Source organism: Ascaphus truei, chromosome 2, assembly GCF_040206685.1.
Source record: "Ascaphus truei isolate aAscTru1 chromosome 2, aAscTru1.hap1, whole genome shotgun sequence".
Lineage (NCBI taxonomy): Eukaryota > Metazoa > Chordata > Amphibia > Anura > Ascaphidae > Ascaphus > Ascaphus truei.
The window spans coordinates 4,297,937-4,318,370 of NC_134484.1; the positions used below are offsets into that span (position 1 = coordinate 4,297,937).

Below are 20,434 nucleotides of genomic sequence, written 5' to 3' on the forward strand. Positions count from 1 at the left end.
TACACGCAGGTTAATCAGTGGCCCCCAAACACCAATGGTATAATCTGCCGGCCATAAAAGGAATACAAGTGGGCAGCCTGTAGTATTAATCACGGTCATCACACTGGTGTATGCTATAGATAAACTAGCTTAGGGTAAAGGGCTCATGGACAATATAGAATAGCCCTGCCACTAGAAGTGATGTTATCAAACAATCGGATGCTCTATGGGTATCTTAAAGCGGGCATTCTGCTGAGAAGTAATGCAGGAGTGTGAGATAATGACTATCTACCCCGAGAGAAGAAAAGCCTCCAGCGTGTGCCCCAATACCAGGTTACTTTGTCTCCCAATACCACAGGCCGCAATAATTCGATTGCAAGCTCTTTGGGAAGGGGGCTCACTTTGGGAAGGGGCGTCACTTTGGGAAGGGGCCTCACTTTGGGAAGGGGCCTCAATTCTTTGAAGGGGCCTCAATTCTTTGAAGGGGCCTCACTTCTTTGAAGGGGCCTCACTACTTTGGGAAGGGGCCTCACTTTGGGTAGGGGCCTCACTTTGGGAAGGGGTTGCTATATAAGAAAAATATATATCAATAAAGCCTTCGAAGTCATTTCAGCAAAAACTACAGCATTTTTGGAAGCCCTGGATATGGAATAGCCAACATGTAGTTAATTGTCCAGGGCAATCAAAATTATTAACTAATGGTATCAAACTGAAACAGGAGGTGTCACTCAAAATGCTAATAGGGGTAACTGACATGAATAGCAGAAGGGTCTTTAAATCGGTAATACTGACTAGATCGGTTAAACGGAACCTGATCTGAGGGGTGGAGTGATGACCGGACATATAACCACTGGGGTGAAATTAGTTCAAAATAAGTCTTTATACAAGGTAGCTCAGCCCCAAAAGAAGCAGTCATAAATAGGTTACATTTAGTACTATAGATGAGATACCTCTTCAGACTTTCTCTGTAGCAGCTCTGCTTCCCTCTTCAGTTTGTCCTTCTCCCTTTCCAGCTCGGCAATGGCATTCCGTAGATCCTCCGCTTCCTTATCGCTCTGCTGTCTCTGGATTTCAAGAGTCTGCACCACGGTCATTTTCTCCTTGGTGGACATCTCTGTCTTGTGAAGCTTCTCGCTGATTTCTTCCGCCTGCTTCCTGAACTTCTTGGCGTCCTCCTCGGCTTTGGACTGGGATTTGCTCATCTCCACCACCTGCAGCTTGAGATGCTCGGCTTCCACAGTGATTTCCAGCTGTCGTCTGCGCTCGGCCTCTAGGGTCTTCTGGAAGCCCTCTGTCTCATCCGCCAGCTGCTGCTGCATCTGCTCTTTATCCTCCTGCAGCTTCTTAGCCCTCTCCACAGCCAGCTCCTTCTGCTTCTGCAGCAGCTCTGCTTCAGTCCTCAAGCGGGTGGCCTCTTGGACAGCTTGCATCTTCTCCTTCAGCATCTTCTCAGCCAGCGCCCGCTGTTCAGTAAGGTCATCTTCTGCGAGCTTCCTCAGACGGGCTGCCTCTTGTGCCTCGATGCTCAGACGGGCAGCTTCTTCAGCTACTTCCTTCATCTTCTCGGCCTCCTCAACTAGGAACTTCTGGGTGCAGTCTTTGTCCTTCAGGATAAGCATCTTGTTTTCATCTTCTATACGGGCCTTCAACTTAATGAGCTCTTCCATCTGTATCCTAATCTTGAACAGCTCCTCCTCCACTAGCCTCTTCTGTCGTAGAGAGTCTGTCACCTCCTCCTTCAGGCGCCCCAGCTCCTCGTCCAGAATAGCCTTCTGGTGGTCAGTTTCATCCAACTGCAGTTTGACTGTGGTCAGTTCCTGCTCTACCTGACCCTTTTGCTTCAGAGTCTTCTCTGCAAACTTCTTGTGTTTTTCCATCTCGGCGTCAGCCAGATGTTTCTGCTTGAGAGCAGCCTGCTCTGCCTGGCCCCGTCGTGCCGCTTCCAGCTCAGCCTCTTTCCGGTTGTTTTCTGCCTCTTCTTGTGCTTGGCCTTTAGCCAGTGCCCTATCCTCTGCCTTCTGTTTCAGCCGTTCGGCTTCCTCTGCCTGCTGGCGCGATAAGGCGGCTTCATGTTCTGCTTTGTTGCGGGCTCGCTCTGCTTCCTCAGCTGTCCGCTTGGCCCTCTCTGCTTCTTCCTTTAGTTTATCCAGGATGCTCTGCTCCTGTATCCTTGTTTGCAGTAGCTCTTGCTCCTTCTGCTGGACAGCAGCATAATGCGCCCTCTCCTCAGCTACGATTTTCTTTTGAGCGGCATCTTGGGCCACCTGAATCCGCCTGTCGGCCTCGTTTTCGGCCAGCTCTTTCTGCTTTTTGGCTTCTTCCGCCTTGGATTTCAGCCTCTCCACTTCTTCCAGGGCTGCCTTGCGCTGCCTGGCGGCTTCCTGCTCTGCTGCTATAATCTTCTTCACCTTGTCCTCTGCCTCCCTGCGCCTGTTCTCCTCCTCCAGGGCCAGCTGACGTTGTTTCTCGGCCTCGTGCTCTGCTTGCTGTTTGCTTCGTTGACTTTCCTCTGCAATGATTTTCAGTTTGTTGAGCTCCAGCTCCAGGTCAGACTTGCCAGCTGAGGCCCTTTCAAAGTTGATTTTGAGGATTCGGATCTCTTCCTCTATCACTCTCCTGTGCTTTACCGTCTCATCCACAATGTTCTTCTGCCTTTCCAGCTCATTCTCGGAGGACTGTTTCAGTTGGTGAATTTTCTCTTCAATGTCCTGTTTGTGTTGTGTTGCTTGCTCCTCCAGCAGCTTTCTCTGGTATGCCTCATCTTCTGCCACCCTCCGAAGACGCTCATTCTCTGCCTCCTTCTCCTTCAACGCGATTTCAGCCACGGTTTTTAGGCGTGTAGCCTCGTTGATGGCGAACAGTTTCTCCTTCAGGATCCTCTCGGCCTCGGCTCTTTGACGTGTGGCTTCTTCTTCTGCCATCTGCCTCTGCTTCTTGGCCTCTTCGGAGAGGGCGCGTAATCGTGCAGCTTCTTCGGCAAGCTCACGCAGTTTGCTCGCCTCAACCTCCAGCAAGTGCTTGGACTTCTCACTGGTAGATCGGGACTCCTCCTCTGCCTTGGATTTGCTCTGCAAGAGGATCTCCATCTCTGCCCGCACCTTGGCCAGCTCCTCTTCCAGCTCCTTCCTCCTCTGGATAGCCTCATTCACATCGTTCTTAAGGCGGTAAAGGTCCTCCTCAAGGAGAAAGCGCTGCTGCTCCCCGCTCTCCATCTCTGCTTTCAGCCGGATCAGCTCCTGCTCAGCAGAAAACTTTTGGTGGGCTGTGCCTTCTGCCAGCTTCCTCTGCTTCTCTAGCTCTTCCTCTGCCAGCTCCTTCTGACGCAGTGCAGACTCTTCAGCTTTGGATCTCTTCCGGGTTTCTCTCTCGGCATCCTCTTTCTGCTTCTCAGCCTCCTCTTGGGCTAGCGTTTTCTTGTGGGCAATTTCTTCTGCCTGGAGCCTTAGACGTAGGGCCTCGTTTGCTTTCTGCCTCCACTTCTCCAGCTCCTGCTCAGCTTCCTCCCTGGCATTTTCGGCTTCGGACTGCTGCTTTTTGAGCCGTTCAGCCTCCTCCTGCAGGTGGGTGACTGTGATGTGCTCCTGCTTTAGGGACATTTCCAACTGGGTGGTCTTCTCCAGGAACGACATGCGCTTACTCTGGAGCTGCGCCTCAGCGCCCTGCTGGGCCATATCTTGGGCCACTTTGATCTGCCTCTCCTTCTCCAGCTCCGCCTGCTTCATCCGCCTCTCCGCCTCTTCCGCCAGCAGCCGGAACTTTTCCAGGTCATCTATGGCCCTTTGCTTCTCCCGGGCTGCGTCTTTCTCTGCCTGCACCTTTCGCTGAAGTTCCTCCTCCGCTTCACGTTTTTTCTGCGTCTCCTCTTTCACCTGCTTGCGCAAACGTTCAGCCTCCTCCTGTGCCAGCTTCTTCTGCCTTTCTGCCTCTTCTGCCCGGGCCCTGAGCGCTCTCAGCTCATCCTCCGCACTGGACTTCTGCTTCTGGCTGGTTTCCAGCTGCAGCCGGATGATTCTGATCTCCTCCTCAACCTTCTTGCTGTTGTATTCAGCTTCCTCGATCAGCTTCGCCTTGGACTTGATCTCAAAGTCAGAGTTTTGTTTCATCTGCTGCAGCTCTTGCTGGATTGTCTTCTTCTGCTGCTCAGCATCCACAGCGACGACCTCCCTCCTGGAGACCTCTTCCTGCATGAGCAGCTTCAGATCCTTGGCCTCTTTCTCTGCCAGCGCCTTGGCTTGGGCGTGAGATTCTGCCAGCTGCCTTTGCTTTGCCAGCTGGGCCTCCACATCTGCCAGCTTCTTTTTCTCCTCTTCCTTCTGCTTCTCTGCCGCTTTCTGAAGGGGGGTGGGGTGGGGTGGGGAGCAGAGGATGGGTGGGGCGAGGCGAGGAGGTAAAAAGGGACAGGAAGGGGCAATGGAGACAAAAAAGGGAAAAGAAAAATAAAACAGATGGAAAAAATAATTTTATGCTAAATGGTCAAACTTAAACTTAACTAAAAACAATGGCGGAACACAAAGGGGTGGGAGGGTGTATGCAGAATGGTACATGTACCCGGCCCATTTCCAAGAGCTGATAGACAAGGACATCTTTGTTTTAGAGAGAACACCACAGACAGAGCACACATTCCAGCACAGTCACGCGTTGCAGAGATAATGCTTTATATCACGGAGGCTCAACTCCAGTCCTCAAGCCCACCAAAGGGGCAAGTGTTCAGGACAGCCAGCTTCAGCGCAGGTGGCTCAATCAGAGGCAAAGTCTTCTACTGTGACACGTGACTGTGTTGTGCTGCCAGCAGGGACTGATTGAGCCACTGGTGCTGAAGCAGGGACTGTTTGAGCCACCTGTGCTGAAGTAGGGATATCCTGAAAACCTGACCAGTTGGGGGAGCTTGAGGACTTGAGTTGAGCGCCCCCTGATCTAAGACATCTGGGACATGAGGTGGCATAGGGAGGGGATGCAAACCCAGGTGACCATCTCTGTATTAGCTTTCTTTCTATTAAGCGGTAAGCTTTGAGGGGCTAACAATTGTGCCAACGACCTGGGTCAGATGGAAAAGACCTGATCATGTCTGCCGCTCGCAAGAAATTGCTATTTTTTATCCCCCTTTTTTTTACATATTTCACCAGCGGCACATTGAAAATCACAAAGTCCTGCTCGATTTGCCAGGAGAACCGCATCCCACAATGCTGCAGATACCTGGGTGATGACATCCCTCCGAAGATGTCTGAGCTGGGCGCATTTTTTTAACGCCACTTCCCAATTTTTGCAGCTTTTTCCGCTAGTCGCCAATGTCTACAACTTATCGATTTGGCAAAAGTGAGCGACGCGTTTTGCACACCCCGAGGCTGTACCGGCGCCCGGGGAGGATCCCAAGTACAAAGCGGGCGCGATAACAGTGAGAAAGTGAGAGGAAACTTTCAACAGAAGAGTAGAAAAAGCGCGTTGCATTTGCACGTCCATCTGGCAGAAAAGGGATTTATGTGTCAACCGCCATATTGTATGTTATTCAGAAACCTTCCGTTAGAAAGGAAACAGTATTTAAAGGGAACCTTAAAAATAGCACCCACTGTCATCTATGTATCCCCTAACAAACAGCACCCACTGTCATCTATGTATCCCCTAACAAACAGCACCCACTGTCATCTATGTATGCCCTAACAAACAGCACCCACTGTCATCTATGTATGCCCTAACAAACAGCACCCACTGTCATCTATGTATCCCCTAACAAACGCAGCATACACTGTCATCTATGTATCCCCTAACAAACAGCACCCACTGTCATCTATGTATCCCCTAACAAACAGCACCCACTGTCATCTATGTATCCAGTAACAAACGCAGCACCCACTGTCATCTATGTATCCCCTAACAAACAGCACCCACTGTCATCTATTTATCCCCTAACAAACAGCACCCACTGTCATCTATGTATCCCCTAACAAATAACACCCACTGTCATCTATGTATCCCCTAACAAACGCAGAATCCACTGTCATCTATGTATCCCCTAACAAACAGCACCCACTGTCATATATGTATCCCCTAACAAACAGCACCCACTGTCATCTATGTATCCCCTAACAAACAGCACCCACTGTCATCTATGTATGCCCTAACAAACAGCACCCACTGTCATCTATGTATGCCCTAACAAACAGCACCCACTGTCATCTATGTATCCCCTAACAAACGCAGCATACACTGTCATCTATGTATCCCCTAACAAACAGCACCCACTGTCATCTATGTATCCCCTAACAAACAGCACCCACTGTCATCTATGTATCCAGTAACAAACGCAGCACCCACTGTCATCTATGTATCCCCTAACAAACAGCACCCACTGTCATCTATTTATCCCCTAACAAACAGCACCCACTGTCATCTATGTATCCCCTAACAAACAGCATCCACTGTCATCTATGTATCCCCTAACAAACAGCACCCACTGTCATCTATGTATCCCCTAACAAACAGCACCCACTGTCATCTATGTATCCCCTAACAAACGCAGCACCCACTGTCATCTATGTATCGCCTAACAAACAGCACCCACTGTCATCTATGTATCCCCTAACAAACAGCACCCACTGTCATCTATGTATCCCCTAACAAACGCAGAATCCACTGTCATCTATGTATCCCCTAACAAACAGCACCCACTGTCATATATGTATCCCCTAACAAACAGCACCCACTGTCATCTATGTATCCCCTAACAAACAGCACCCACTGTCATCTATGTATCGCCTAACAAACAGCACCCACTGTCATCTATGTATCCCCTAACAAACAGCACCCACTGTCATCTATGTATCCCCTAACAAACGCAGCACCCACTGTCATCTATGTATCGCCTAACAAACAGCACCCACTGTCATCTATGTATCCCCTAACAAACAGCACCCACTGTCATCTATGTATCCCCTAACAAACAGCATCCACTGTCATCTATGTATCCCCTAACAAACGCAGCACCCACTGTCATCTATGTGTCCCCTAACAAACGCAGCATCACTGTCATCTATGTATCCTCTAACAAACAGTACCCACTGTCATCTATGTGTCCCCTAACAAACGGCGCATTCACCGCTCTCTTATCAGTGCTTACACATATGCTCTCTTATCACATTGCTGGAGCTGCTCCGTGGCTGAGTGCATGCACTTTATTGCATCTACAAAATATGTTACTGGGGGAGGGGGGCGAAAGCTTTAGATCAGGGGCGGCCAACTCCAGTTCTAAAGGGCCACCAACCGGTCAGGTTTGAAGGATATCCCGGCTTCAGCACTAGTGGCTCAATCAGTGGCTCACTGATTCTGTGCTGAATCAGAGACTGATTGAGCCACCTGTGCTGCAGCTGGGATATCCTTAAAACCTGACCTGTGTGTGGCCCTTGAGGACGGGAGTTGGCCGCCCCCGTTTTATATCCTATCGACTGGTCCAGTCATTTTAATTGGACTCGTTTTATCCAAGTATATTAAAAATGCTTGTAGTAGTGATCAGAAAGGGATCCAATGTGTGATCTAGTGGTGATCAGAAAGGGATCCAATGTGTGATCTAGTGGTGATCAGAAAGGGATCCAATGTGTGATCTAGTAGGATAAATGCTAATGTATTATATATAATATATTATAATGTATTGCGCCAAAACCGTCTGAAGAGGGATTTCTCACCTAAAAATTACAACTTGTGGGAAAAATGCCGAAAAAAAGGGAGTGAAATTAATGAATAGATATATAGATGATAGATTTATAGATAGAGACACAGATAGATGATAGCTATATAGATTATATATATATATTTATATATCATATATATATATATATATATATATATATATATATATATATATATACACACACACACACAGATAGCTATATATATGATATATAAACACAGATAGATGATATATACATATATAGAGAGAGAGAGAGACACAGATAGATGATATATATATTTATATATATATATATAGAGAGAGAGAGACGATAGTTGCACATGTATACAGGATAGATACATGGATAGATGGATAACCCTTTCCTTGCCAACTGGGCCTCTACTCTTACTAAGCCCCTTTGGTCCTAAGTAGGACTGACCCTTTAACTCATTAAACACATCACGGTCATTAGGTCACTTTGGTCCTACAAGGGACTGGTTCTTTGAGAGGCTACATGCACAGATTACAATTGAACCTTTAACCCCTTAACCATCAAGAACCATGATGTTTGTAGCCACATTTCTTAACCCCTTTTCTGCAAAGTAACATCACTGGTCCCTTTGGCAGCAAAGTGGTTAACGGTCTGTGTTTGTGACACGAAGCCTGTACCTCCTCCTCCTCCAGGCGTCTCAGGGTCTCTGTGATGAATTTGATGTACTGGCTGGTCAGGGTAGTGAGTTCGCTGTATTTGGTCCGGAGTTCCACGTACTGCAATAGAGCAAACACATCACGGGTCAGCAATCAATCGGAGCCTCGCCACGTTACAGCCTCTCCCACCACGTTACAGCCTCCCCCCACCACGTTACAGCCTCCCACCAGAGTCCTCTCTCTGACGACTAACAGCAGGGAGGAGAGAGCTAGGACAAGAGGTCATCCTCTGAAGCGGGAAACGTGAGGAGTTACGACTTGGCGGAAAGGGTGGTGGATCCATGGAATCGCTTCCCAACAGAGGTGGTACAGGACAATACAAAAAAGGAATTCAAACATTCCTGGCATGGACACAAGAGGATCAGGTAGGTTGGAGAATGAGCACCTTGGATGGGCCACACGGTCCTTATCTGCTGATTAACTCTAAGTTTCTCTGTAAATGAGAACCTCTGCAGGGGTGCATCGATAAATAAAAAGTTCTATCGGATCAGAATAAAGTTCCCAGGTGACCTCCAACCTGGCCCAAACCAGACGTAGTCCGGCGTCTCGCATGTTCCACTTAGAATCAGCAATGTATTACAAATACAATATTACGATTACAGCCCTGCAAACTCTCACTGATTTCTGGACCGGTCACTGTCCCATGGAAATGAATGGTGTTTTGCACGAAAATATACATTTTTGGAATCCGGATCCCCCCAATCTCGCTAATTTTGGTCAATGGAAGTGGAAATCTCTGCAACGTTTTTTATCTTTTTATTACTAAAGAGAGTCAGGGAACCTGCACCTCGGACACATGATGCTTATTTCAATCTTTCCTGGTATAATAAGGTGTGTGAGGGTTGTGCGCTGTATTATTGACACCCCGTCCTCTCCAGGGGGCGCGTCCTTACCTCCTGTATGATGTTTTCTGAGGCGGACTGAACCTTCGACTTCTTAACAGGAGACACTGCGGGTTCCACTTGGGCTTTGTATGTAATCAGCTGAAGCTCAAAATCCTGACCGAGGCAAAGAAAGAACGAATAAAACCCAGGAACCGGTGTCACTTCACTTCGGGGACCGGAGTCACTTCACTTCAGGGACAAGGAACTCAACCCCTAATAATCTCTCATGGCAAACGTGGGTGTACTATTAGCTAGTAGTGTGGCTTGTCCCAGAGGGACCCCCGCACACAGCGGAGAGGTGAATGGGGCAGTATATTTTGTAATAGCATATAGATGTGATTCTATTTACTAATTATATAAGTATAAACATGTATTCGGGGTAACACGCAGCACTACAGAGATTACAAAGTGTTCTCAACAGTAAGGGAGTAGAAAATGTGCACTTTGCCCCTTGAAGACTTACTCCCTAGTTCCCGCCATATTTACATTTTTCTCTGCAGTTTAATCAAAAGCGCAATCAAAGATGGCCACGGGGTCACCCAATAGGAAGCCCCGAAATCACACTCTAATGACAATGTAGCTTCCTATTGGCTCGTGGGACTGAGGCTTGGACGGCAGCCATCCTGATTTCCCCAAAAGGAATCAGAAAGGTCACCACACAAAAAGGTAACAATATCGGGAAGCAGGGGGTCCTCTGAGCTAAGCACAGCGACGTCCGGCTCCGGAAGCCCCACCCAGATCTGATCCTCGAAAACATTCAAATAAAATGGAGTGGAAGGACTGCTGATTTAAGTTCTTCTTTTCAACCACACCCCCTCTAAAGCTATATGGATCTCGGTGTGGTGCGAGAGGGGCTATTCCCAGGGGTTCTGGGCTCAGACTCACCTTGATGGCATCGATATACTGCTTGGCATATTTCTGGCATTCGTCCACCTTCGCCCTGTTCTTCTCGCTCTCCTCCAGGAGTTTCTGTGCAAGGTAAACGCGAAGGTTAGTGATAGTGCCGGGAGTGTACCGGAACCGAACACTGCGGGTCAGCATGGGCACTGTGTGATACTGGGCTATAACTTTTATATAACATGTCCAAGTTATATTCCCTGCCCAGTAACCACGTCTACAATGTGTCACCTGACAGGAAGTTACCCTACTATAATGACTGTAACTGGCGATCCTGTTTAACTCTACAGCTGTGCACACACTTGACTGGAGGTCACAGTGTTACCTGAAAACCTATACCTTAATCGAGTGTGCTACCTTACAGGAAGTCCACACGTGCAATGTCACTACTGTACCAACAAGATGTCACCTGACGGAAATTCACTACCTGTCCCCTCTACACTAGGTTGGCACACAGAATCTTGACACTTTCATGGTGTCACCTACACGGTATTACAGAAAGTCATGATTTGCTCTGCCACCCAATAGGAAGGCACCCATGTCCCTTCGCCACATCTACAGCAAAGCACCACGTAACAGGAAGTTGGGGTTATCTCCCATCCCTACCTTCTCTTGCATCAGCTGCTCCTTGACAGTCTTGCTATCGGTGATGGGCACAGATTGGATCTTCTCCTGCCTCTGCTTGGCGTCATCTATCCACCTGATAAGCCACTCGTAGCTCTCCCTGTAGTAGTGCAGCTGTCGGCCCAGCTGGTCGAGCTCCCGCTGCCTCAGGTCTATCTGGAGGATGATGGCCTGCCAGCGCTCCAACAGGAACTGCACCTTCTCCCGGTATCGCTCCAGGTCCACATCTCGCTCGTTGTGAGTCCTCATCATCCTCTCGCTCACCTCTTTAGCCTTGTTCAGCTCACTCTCAAGGCTGCTGAAGAGCGGATGGTGGCCTTCCACCTGCCCACGCATCTTCTGCAAGAGCAAAGCAGAGGACACAGGGTGAGAGGAGGACACCGGGTGAGGAGGAGGACACCGGGTGAGGAGGAGGACACCGGGTGAGGAGGAGGAGGACACGGGGTGAGGAGGAGGAGGACACAGGGTGAGAGGAGGACACAGGGTGAGAGGAGGACACAGGATGAAGAGGAGAAGGACAGAAAAACAAAGGTGTTCCAAATCCTTTCAATACTGCCGACACATTTCTCTGGTAAACACAACATTTATGACCTCAGAAAAATGAAAGGGTCATTCCCACTTTAAAAGGGCCAAAGTGGTCTAATGGCAGTGACAGGGTTAAGGGGCTAAAACTGGGTCCAAGCTGGTACAGAGACGCAGAATGTGATACATCTCATTATAATCTGTGCCCAATGTAACTCCCCCCAACTCCTCCTACTGACTCTCCCCAAGGTGCATGCTGGGACAGAGAAGCAGAATGTGATACATCTCATTATATTCTGTGCCCCATGTAACTCCCCCCAACTCCTCCTACTGACTCTCCCCAAGGTGCATGCTGGGACAGAGAAGCAGAATGTGATACATCTCATTATATTCTGTGCCCCATGTAACTCCCCCCAACTCCTCCTACTGACTCTCCCCAAGGTGCATGCTGGGACAGAGAAGCAGAATGTGATACATCTCATTATATTCTGTGCCCCATGTAACTCCCCCCAACTCCTCCTACTGACTCTCCCCAAGGTGCATGCTGGGACAGAGACGCAGAATGTGATACATCTCATTATAATCTGTGCCCCATGTAACTCCCCCCAACTCTTCCTACTGACTCTCCCCAAGGTGCATGCTGGGACAGAGACGCAGAATGTGATACATCTCATTATAATCTGTGCACCATGTAACTCCTCCCAACTTCTCCTACTGACTCTCCCCAAGGTGCAAGCTGGGGCAGAGACGCAGAATGTGATACATCTCATTATAATCTGTGCACCATGTAACTCCCCCAACCCCTCCTACTGACTCTCCCCAAGGTGCAAGCTGGGGCAGAGACGCAGAATGTGATACATCTCATTATAATCTGTGCCCCATGTAACTCCCCCCAACTCCTCCTATTAACTCTCCCCAAGGTGCAAGCTGGGGCAGAAACACAGAATGTGATACATCTCATTATAATCTGTGCCCCATGTAACTCCTCCCAACTTCTCCTACTGACTCTCCCCAAGGTGCAAGCTGGGGCAGAGACGCAGAATGTGATACATCTCATTATAATCTGTGCCCCATGTAACTCCCCCCAACTCTTCCTATTGACTCTCCCCACGGTACAAGCTGGGGCAGAGACGCAGAATGTGATACATCTCATTATAATCTGTGCACCTTGTAACTCCCCCCAACTCCTCCTACTGACTCTCCCCAAGGTGCAAGCTGGGGCAAAATATTAGCAAAATGATTTGATACATACAGTAGGTGCAAGGTGAAACTGCCCCGGTTGCCCTGATACAGAGGTCCTATGGCTTTAATACACGGGCACTACATTAGTCAGCCCGATAAAATGTGTCCCGATCCTTCAGGGCGAGTGACGCCCCCAGAATTCGGTGCTGTTACTGTGTATAACCTATTATAAGATCGCTATTGTACCTTCAGTTCAGACTTGTTATTCTCTAGCTCCTTGATATCGGACGGCACCGAGTGGACGTCCTTCAGCTGATCCTCGTAGGTCTTCACCACCTCCTCCGCTCCGTGCGTGTTACGGATAATCACGCTGATGGTCTTCAGTCTGAGGGTTAGGGGAGGCGAGGGTCAGCCGTTAGTGTGTGCGCAGGCTCAGGACAAAGGTTCCACCAAGCCCAGTTTCCCAACGCCGACCGTGGCAAACACGCTCCCCCAGCCCAGTATCCCAACGCCGACCGTGGCAAACACGCTCCCCCAAACCCAGTATCCCAACGCCGACCGTGGCAAACATGCTCCCCCAAGCCCAGTATCCCAACGCCGACCATGGCAAACACGCTCCCCCAAACCCAGTTTCCCAACGCCGACCGTGGCAAACATGCTCCCCCAAGCCCAGTATCCCAACGCCGACCATGGCAAACACGCTCCCCCAAACCCAGTATCCCAACGCCGACCGTGGCAAACACGGTCCCCCAGCCCAGTATCCCAACGCCGACCGTGGCAAACACGCTCCCCCAAACCCAGTATCCCAACGCCGACCGTGGCAAACACGGTCCCCCAGCCCAGTATCCCAACGCCGACCGTGGCAAACACGGTCCCCCAGCCCAGTATCCCAAGGCCGACCGTGGCAAACACGCTCCCCCAAGCCCAGTATCCCAACGCCGACCGTGGCAAACACGCTCCCCCAAGCCCAGTATCCCAACGCCGACCGTGGCAAACACGCTCCCCCAAGCCCAGTATCCCAACGCCGACCGTGGCAAACATGCTCCCCCAAGCCCAGTATCCCAACGCCGACCGTGGCAAACACGCTCCCCCAAGCCCAGTATCCCAACGCCGACCGTGGCAAACACGCTCCCCCAACCCAGTATCCCAACCCCGACCGTGGCAAACACGCTACCCCAGCCCAGTATCCCAACGCCGACCGTGGCAAACACGCTCCCCCAACCCAGTATCCCAACCCCGACCGTGGCAAACATGCTCCCCCAGCCCAGTATCCCAACGCCGACCGTGGCAAACACGCTCCCCCAACCCAGTATCCCAACCCCGACCGTGGCAAACACGCTCCCCCAGCCCAGTATCCCAACGCCGACCGTGGCAAACATTGGAACACCTCGGCATGCGTGCAACAGACCATCCCCCACTCCCTGCAACTCAAGAGAATCCCCCCACTCCCTGCAACTCAGAGAATCCCCCACTCCCTGCAACTCAGAGAATCCAACACTCCCTGCAACTCAGACCATCCCCCACTCCCTGCAACTCAGAGAATCCCCCACTCCCTGCAGCACTAGCACCCCCACTCCCTGCAGCACTAGCACCCACTCCCTGCAGCACCAGCACCCCCACTCCCTGCAGCACAGCATACCCACTCCCTGCAGCACCAGCACCCCCACTCCCTGCAGCACACAGCATCCCCCACTCCCTGCAGCACACAGCATCCCCCACTCCCTGCAGCACATAGCATCCCCCACTCCCTGCAGCACACAGCATCCCCCACTCCCTGCAGCACACAGGATCCCCCACTCCCTGCAGCACATAGCATCCCCCACTCCCTGCAGCACTAGCACCCCCACTCCCTGCAGCACCAGCACCCCCACTCCCTGCAGCACAAGCACCCCCACTCCCTGCAGCACAGCAACCCCACTCCCTGCAGCACTAGCACCCCCACTCCCTGCAGCACAGATACCCCCACTCCCTGCAGCACTAGCACCCCCACTCCCTGCAGCACAGATACCCCCACTCCCTGCAGAACTAGCACCCCCACTCCCTGCAGCACCAGCACCCCCACTCCCTGCAGCACAAGCACCCCCACTCCCTGCAGCTCTAGCACTCCCACTCCCTGCAGCACAGATACCACCACTCCCTGCAGCACTAGCACCCCCACTCCCTGCAGCACTAGCACCCCCACTCCCTGCAGCACTAGCACCCCCACTCCCTGCAGCACTAGCACCCCCACTCCCTGCAGAACTAGCACCCCCACTCCCTGCAGCACCAGCACCCCCACTCCCTGCAGCACATATACCCCCACTTCCTGCAGCACCAGCACCCCCACTCCCTGCAGCACTAGCACCCCCACTCCCTGCAGCACCAGCACCCCCACTCCCTGCAGCACTAGCACCCCCACTCCCTGCACCACCAGCACCCCCACTCCCTGCAGCACATGAAAGAAAGCCAGGGACCCAGCAGGGAGTGCGGTTTCGCCGCAGAATGGGGGGACATGGTGCCCGAGGGGTCCTCCTCCCCGTCACACTGTATGTTCCTCTGCGACGGGTCCCAGGACGCCCCGAACAGCCTGATGGGGGGTTTCATTGAGCTAAACGGGGCTGCACCGCTATATCTGCCCAGCAGGGGGCAGCCTTCAGACCTAGTCCCAGAATCCCGCGGGCCCCGTCCCCAATCTCACTTGTCCAGGTAGATGGTGGACAGGCTGTAGACCTGGTTCATCTTCTGTATTGTGATGTCATGTTCCGAGTGCAGCGCCGGCGCGGCGGAGCGCAGGTCAGGCTGGCTCAGCATCTTCTGCGTCCTCTCGCTCACCTTCTCCAGGTTCTTCTGGATGCCCTCCAGCTCAAAGTGAATTTGCTGAGAAGGTGCAGAAATAGCGAGAGTGATTGGAAACGGGAAGAGAGGAGGAGAGGGAGGAGAGGGAGGGAGGGAGGAGAGGGAGGATGGGAGGGAGGAGAGGGAGGAGAGGAGGAGGAGAGGGAGAAGAGGACGGAGGAGAGGGAGGAGAGGGAGGAGTGGGAGAAGAGGGAGGAGTGGAGGAGACGGAGAAGAGGAGGAGAGGAGGGGAGGGAGGAGTGGAGGAGAGGGAGAAGAGGAGGAGAGGGAGGGAGGAGAGGAGTGGAGGAGAGGGAGAAGAGGAGGAGAGGGAGGGAGGAGAGGGAGGGAGGAGAGGAGGAGGAGAGGGAGGAGGAGAGGGAGAAGAGGAGGGGAGGATAGGAGGGAGGAGTGGGAGAAGAGGGAGAAGAGGGAGGAGTGGAGGAGAGGGAGAAGAGAAGGAGAGGATGGGAGGGAGGAGTGGAGGAGAGGGAGAAGAGGAGGAGTGAAGGAGAGGGAGAAGAGGAGGAGAGGATGGGAGAGAGGAGTGGAGGAAGAGGAGGAGAGGGAGGAGTGGAGGAGAGGGAGAAGAGGAGGAGAGGGAGGCGTGGAGGAGAGGGAGGGGAGGGAGAAGAGTAGGAGAGGATGGGAGGGAGGAGTGGGAGGAGTGGAGGAGAGGGAGGAGTGGAGGAGAGGGAGAAGAGGAGGAGAGGGAGAAGAGGAGGAGAGGGAGAAGAGGGGGTGAAGGAGAAGAGGATGGGAGGGAAGAGAGGAAGAGGGGGATGGGAGGGAGAAGAGGAGGAGAGGGAGAAGAGGAGGAGAGGGAGGAGTGGAGGAGAAGAGGATGGGAGGGAGGGGAGGAAGAGAGGGATGGGAGGGAGAAGAGGATGGGAGGGAGGAGAGGAAGAAGAGGAGGGGAGGGAGGAGATGGAGAGGAGGGATGAGAGGAGGAGAGGATGGGAGGGATGACAGGGTGGAAGGGACGAGAGGAAGAAGAGGGAGGAGAGGAGGAGATGGAGGGATGAGAGGGTGGAGAGGAGGGGAGAGAGAGATATGAGGGTAGAGATAAGGGAGGAGAGAGAGGGAGACAGAGAGTGGGAGGGATACTATGTCACTGTCACCTTGCAGTGGGAGGGTCACTATGTCACTGTCACCTTGCAGTGGGAGGGACACTATGTCACTGTCACCTTGCAGTGGGAGGGACACTATGTCACTGTCACCTTGCAGTGGGAGGGACACTATGTCACTGTCACCTGGCAGTGGGAGGGGCACTATGTCACTGTCACCTTGCAGTGGGAGGGACACTATGTCACTGTCACCTTGCAGTGGGAGGGACACTATGTCACTGTCACCTTGCAGTGGGAGGGGCACTATGTCACTGTCACCTTGCAGTGGGAGGGACACTATGTCACTGTCACCTTGCAGTGGGAGGGACACTATGTCACTGTCACCTTGCAGTGGGAGGGACACTATGTCACTGTCACCTTGCAGTGGGAGGGACACTATGTCACTGTCACCTTGCAGTGGGAGGGACACTATGTCACTGTCACCTTGCAGTGGGAGGGACACTATGTCACTGTCACCTTGCAGTGGGAGGGACACTATGTCACTGTCACCTGGCAGTGGGAGGGACACTATGTCACTGTCGCCTTGCAGTGGGAGGGACACTATGTCACTGTCACCTTGCAGTGGGAGGGACACTATGTCACTGTCACCTTGCAGTGGGAGGGACACTATGTCACTGTCACCTTGCAGTGGGAGGGACACTATGTCACTGTCACCTGGCAGTGGGAGGGGCACTATGTCACTGTCACCTGGCAGTGGGAGGGGCACTATGTCACTGTCACCTTGCAGTGGGAGGGACACTATGTCACTGTCGCCTTGCAGTGGGAGGGACACTATGTCACTGTCACCTTGCAGTGGGAGGGACACTATGTCACTGTCACCTTGCAGTGGGAGGGACACTATGTCACTGTCACCTGGCAGTGGGAGGGGCACTATGTCACTGTCACCTTGCAGTGGGAGGGACACTATGTCACTGTCACCTTGCAGTGGGAGGGACACTATGTCACTGTCACCTTGCAGTGGGAGGGACACTATGTCACTGTCACCTTGCAGTGGGAGGGACACTATGTCACTGTCACCTTGCAGTGGTAGGGGCACTATGTCACTGTCACCTGGCAGTGGGAGGGGCACTATGTCACTGTCACCTGGCAGTGGGAGGGACACTATGTCACTGTCACCTGGCAGTGGGAGGGACACTATGTCACCGTCACATGGCAGTGGGAGGGACACTATGTCACTGTCACCTTGCAGTGGGAGGGACACTATGTCAGTGTCACCTGGCAGTGGGAGGGGCACTGTGTCACTGTCACCTTGCAGTGGGAGGGTCACTATGTCACTGTCGCCTTGCAGTGGGAGGGGCACTATGTCACTGTCACCTTGCAGTGGGAGGGTCACTATGTCACTGTCACCTTGCAGTGGGAGGGACACTATGTCACTGTCACCTTGCAGTGGGAGGGACACTATGTCACTGTCACCTGGCAGTGGGAGGGGCACTATGTCACTGTCACCTTGCAGTGGGAGGGTCACTATGTCACTGTCACCTTGCAGTGGGAGGCTCACTATGTCACTGTCACCTTGCAGTGGGAGGGACACTATGTCACTGTCACCTTGTAGTGGGAGGGACACTATGTCAGTGTCACCTTGCAGTGGGAGGGACACTATGTCACTGTCACCTTGCAGTGGGAGGGACACTATGTCACTGTCACCTTGCAGTGGGAGGGACACTATGTCACTGTCACCTGGCAGTGGGAGGGACACTATGTCACTGTCACCTGGCAGTGGGAGGGACACTATGTCACTGTCACCTTGCAGTGGGAGGGACACTATGTCAGTGTCACCTGGCAGTGGGAGGGGCACTGTGTCACTGTCACCTTGCAGTGGGAGGGGCACTATGTCACTGTCACCTTGCAGTGGGAGGGACACTATGTCACTGTCACCTTGCAGTGGGAGGGGCACTATGTCACTGTCACCTTGCAGTGGGAGGGGCACTGTGTCACTGTCACCTTGCAGTGGGAGGGACACTATGTCACTGTCACCTGGCAGTGGGAGGGGCACTATGTCACTGTCACCTTGCAGTGGGAGGGACACTATGTCACTGTCGCCTTGCAGTGGGAGGGACACTATGTCACTGTCACCTGGCAGTGGGAGGGGCACTATGTCACTGTCACCTTGCAGTGGGAGGGACACTATGTCACTGTCACCTTGCAGTGGGAGGGACACTATGTCACTGTCACCTTGCAGTATGAGGGACACTATGTCACTGTCACCTTGCAGTGGGAGGGACACTATGTCACCGTCACCTTGCAGTGGGAGGGACACTATGTCAGTGTCACCTTGCAGTGGGAGGGGCACTATGTCACTGTCACCTTGCAGTGGGAGGGACACTATGTCACTGTCACCTTGCAGTGGGAGGGACACTATGTCAGTGTCACCTTGCAGTGGGAGGGGCACTATGTCACTGTCACCTTGCAGTGGGAGGGGCACTATGTCACTGTCACCTGGCAGTGGGAGGGGCACTATGTCAGTGTCACCTTGCAGTGGGAGGGACACTATGTCACTGTCACCTTGCAGTGGGAGGGACACTATGTCACTGTCACCTTGCAGTGGGAGGGGCACTGTGTCACTGTCACCTTGCAGTGGGAGGGTCACTATGTCAGTGTCACCTTGCAGTGGGAGGGGCACTATGTCACTGTCACCTTGCAGTGGGAGGGACACTATGTCAGTGTCACCTTGCAGTGGGAGGGGCACTATGTCACTGTCACCTTGCAGTGGGAGGGGCACTATGTCACTGTCACCTGGCAGTGGGAGGGGCACTATGTCACTGTCACCTGGCAGTGGGAGGGACACTATGTCACTGTCACCTGGCAGTGGGAGGGACACTATGTCACCGTCACATGGCAGTGGGAGGGACACTATGTCACTGTCACCTTGCAGTGGGAGGGACACTATGTCAGTGTCACCTGGCAGTGGGAGGGGCACTGTGTCACTGTCACCTTGCAGTGGGAGGGTCACTATGTCACTGTCGCCTTGCAGTGGGAGGGGCACTATGTCACTGTCACCTTGCAGTGGGAGGGTCACTATGTCACTGTCACCTTGCAGTGGGAGGGACACTATGTCACTGTCACCTTGCAGTGGGAGGGACACTATGTCACTGTCACCTGGCAGTGGGAGGGGCACTATGTCACTGTCACCTTGCAGTGGGAGGGTCACTATGTCACTGTCACCTTGCAGTGGGAGGCTCACTATGTCACTGTCACCTTGCAGTGGGAGGGACACTATGTCACTGTCACCTTGCAGTGGGAGGGACACTATGTCAGTGTCACCTTGCAGTGGGAGGGACACTATGTCACTGTCACCTTGCAGTGGGAGGGACACTATGTCACTGTCACCTTGCAGTGGGAGGGACACTATGTCACTGTCACCTGGCAGTGGGAGGGACACTATGTCACTGTCACCTGGCAGTGGGAGGGACACTATGTCACCGTCACCTGGCAGTGGGAGGGACACTATGTCACTGTCACCTTGCAGTGGGAGGGACACTATGTCAGTGTCACCTGGCAGTGGGAGGGGCACTGTGTCACTGTCACCTTGCAGTGGGAGGGGCACTATGTCACTGTCACCTTGCAGTGGGAGGGACACTATGTCACTGTCACCTTGCAGTGGGAGGGGCACTATGTCACTGTCACCTTGCAGTGGGAGGGGCACTGTGTCACTGTCACCTTGCAGTGGGAGGGACACTATGTCACTGTCACCTGGCAGTGGGAGGGGCACTATGTCACTGTCACCTTGCAGTGGGAGGGACACTATGTCACTGTCGCCTTGCAGTGGGAGGGACACTATGTCACTGTCACCTGGCAGTGGGAGGGGCACTATGTCACTGTCACCTTGCAGTGGGAGGGACACTATGTCACTGTCACCTTGCAGTGGGAGGGACACTATGTCACTGTCACCTTGCAGTATGAGGGACACTATGTCACTGTCGCCTTGCAGTGGGAGGGGCACTGTGTCACTGTCACCTTGCAGTGGGAGGGACACTATGTCACTGTCACCTTGCAGTGGGAGGGACACTATGTCAGTGTCACCTTGCAGTGGGAGGGGCACT

At 52.7% G+C, this 20,434-nt stretch overlaps 1 protein-coding gene across 1 annotated transcript in view; it reads right to left on the reverse strand.

Moving 5' to 3' along the window:
- The window catches only part of PLEC (plectin), a 624,499-nt gene that overhangs the window by 13,903 nt on the left and 590,162 nt on the right, over positions 1-20,434 (reverse strand). The window contains 7 exon segments of the mRNA XM_075581086.1: positions 930-4,310; positions 8,306-8,404; positions 9,238-9,342; positions 10,114-10,197; positions 10,732-11,088; positions 12,700-12,838; positions 15,131-15,309. Of these exon segments, the coding sequence (XP_075437201.1) occupies positions 930-4,310; positions 8,306-8,404; positions 9,238-9,342; positions 10,114-10,197; positions 10,732-11,088; positions 12,700-12,838; positions 15,131-15,309 (4,344 nt within the window).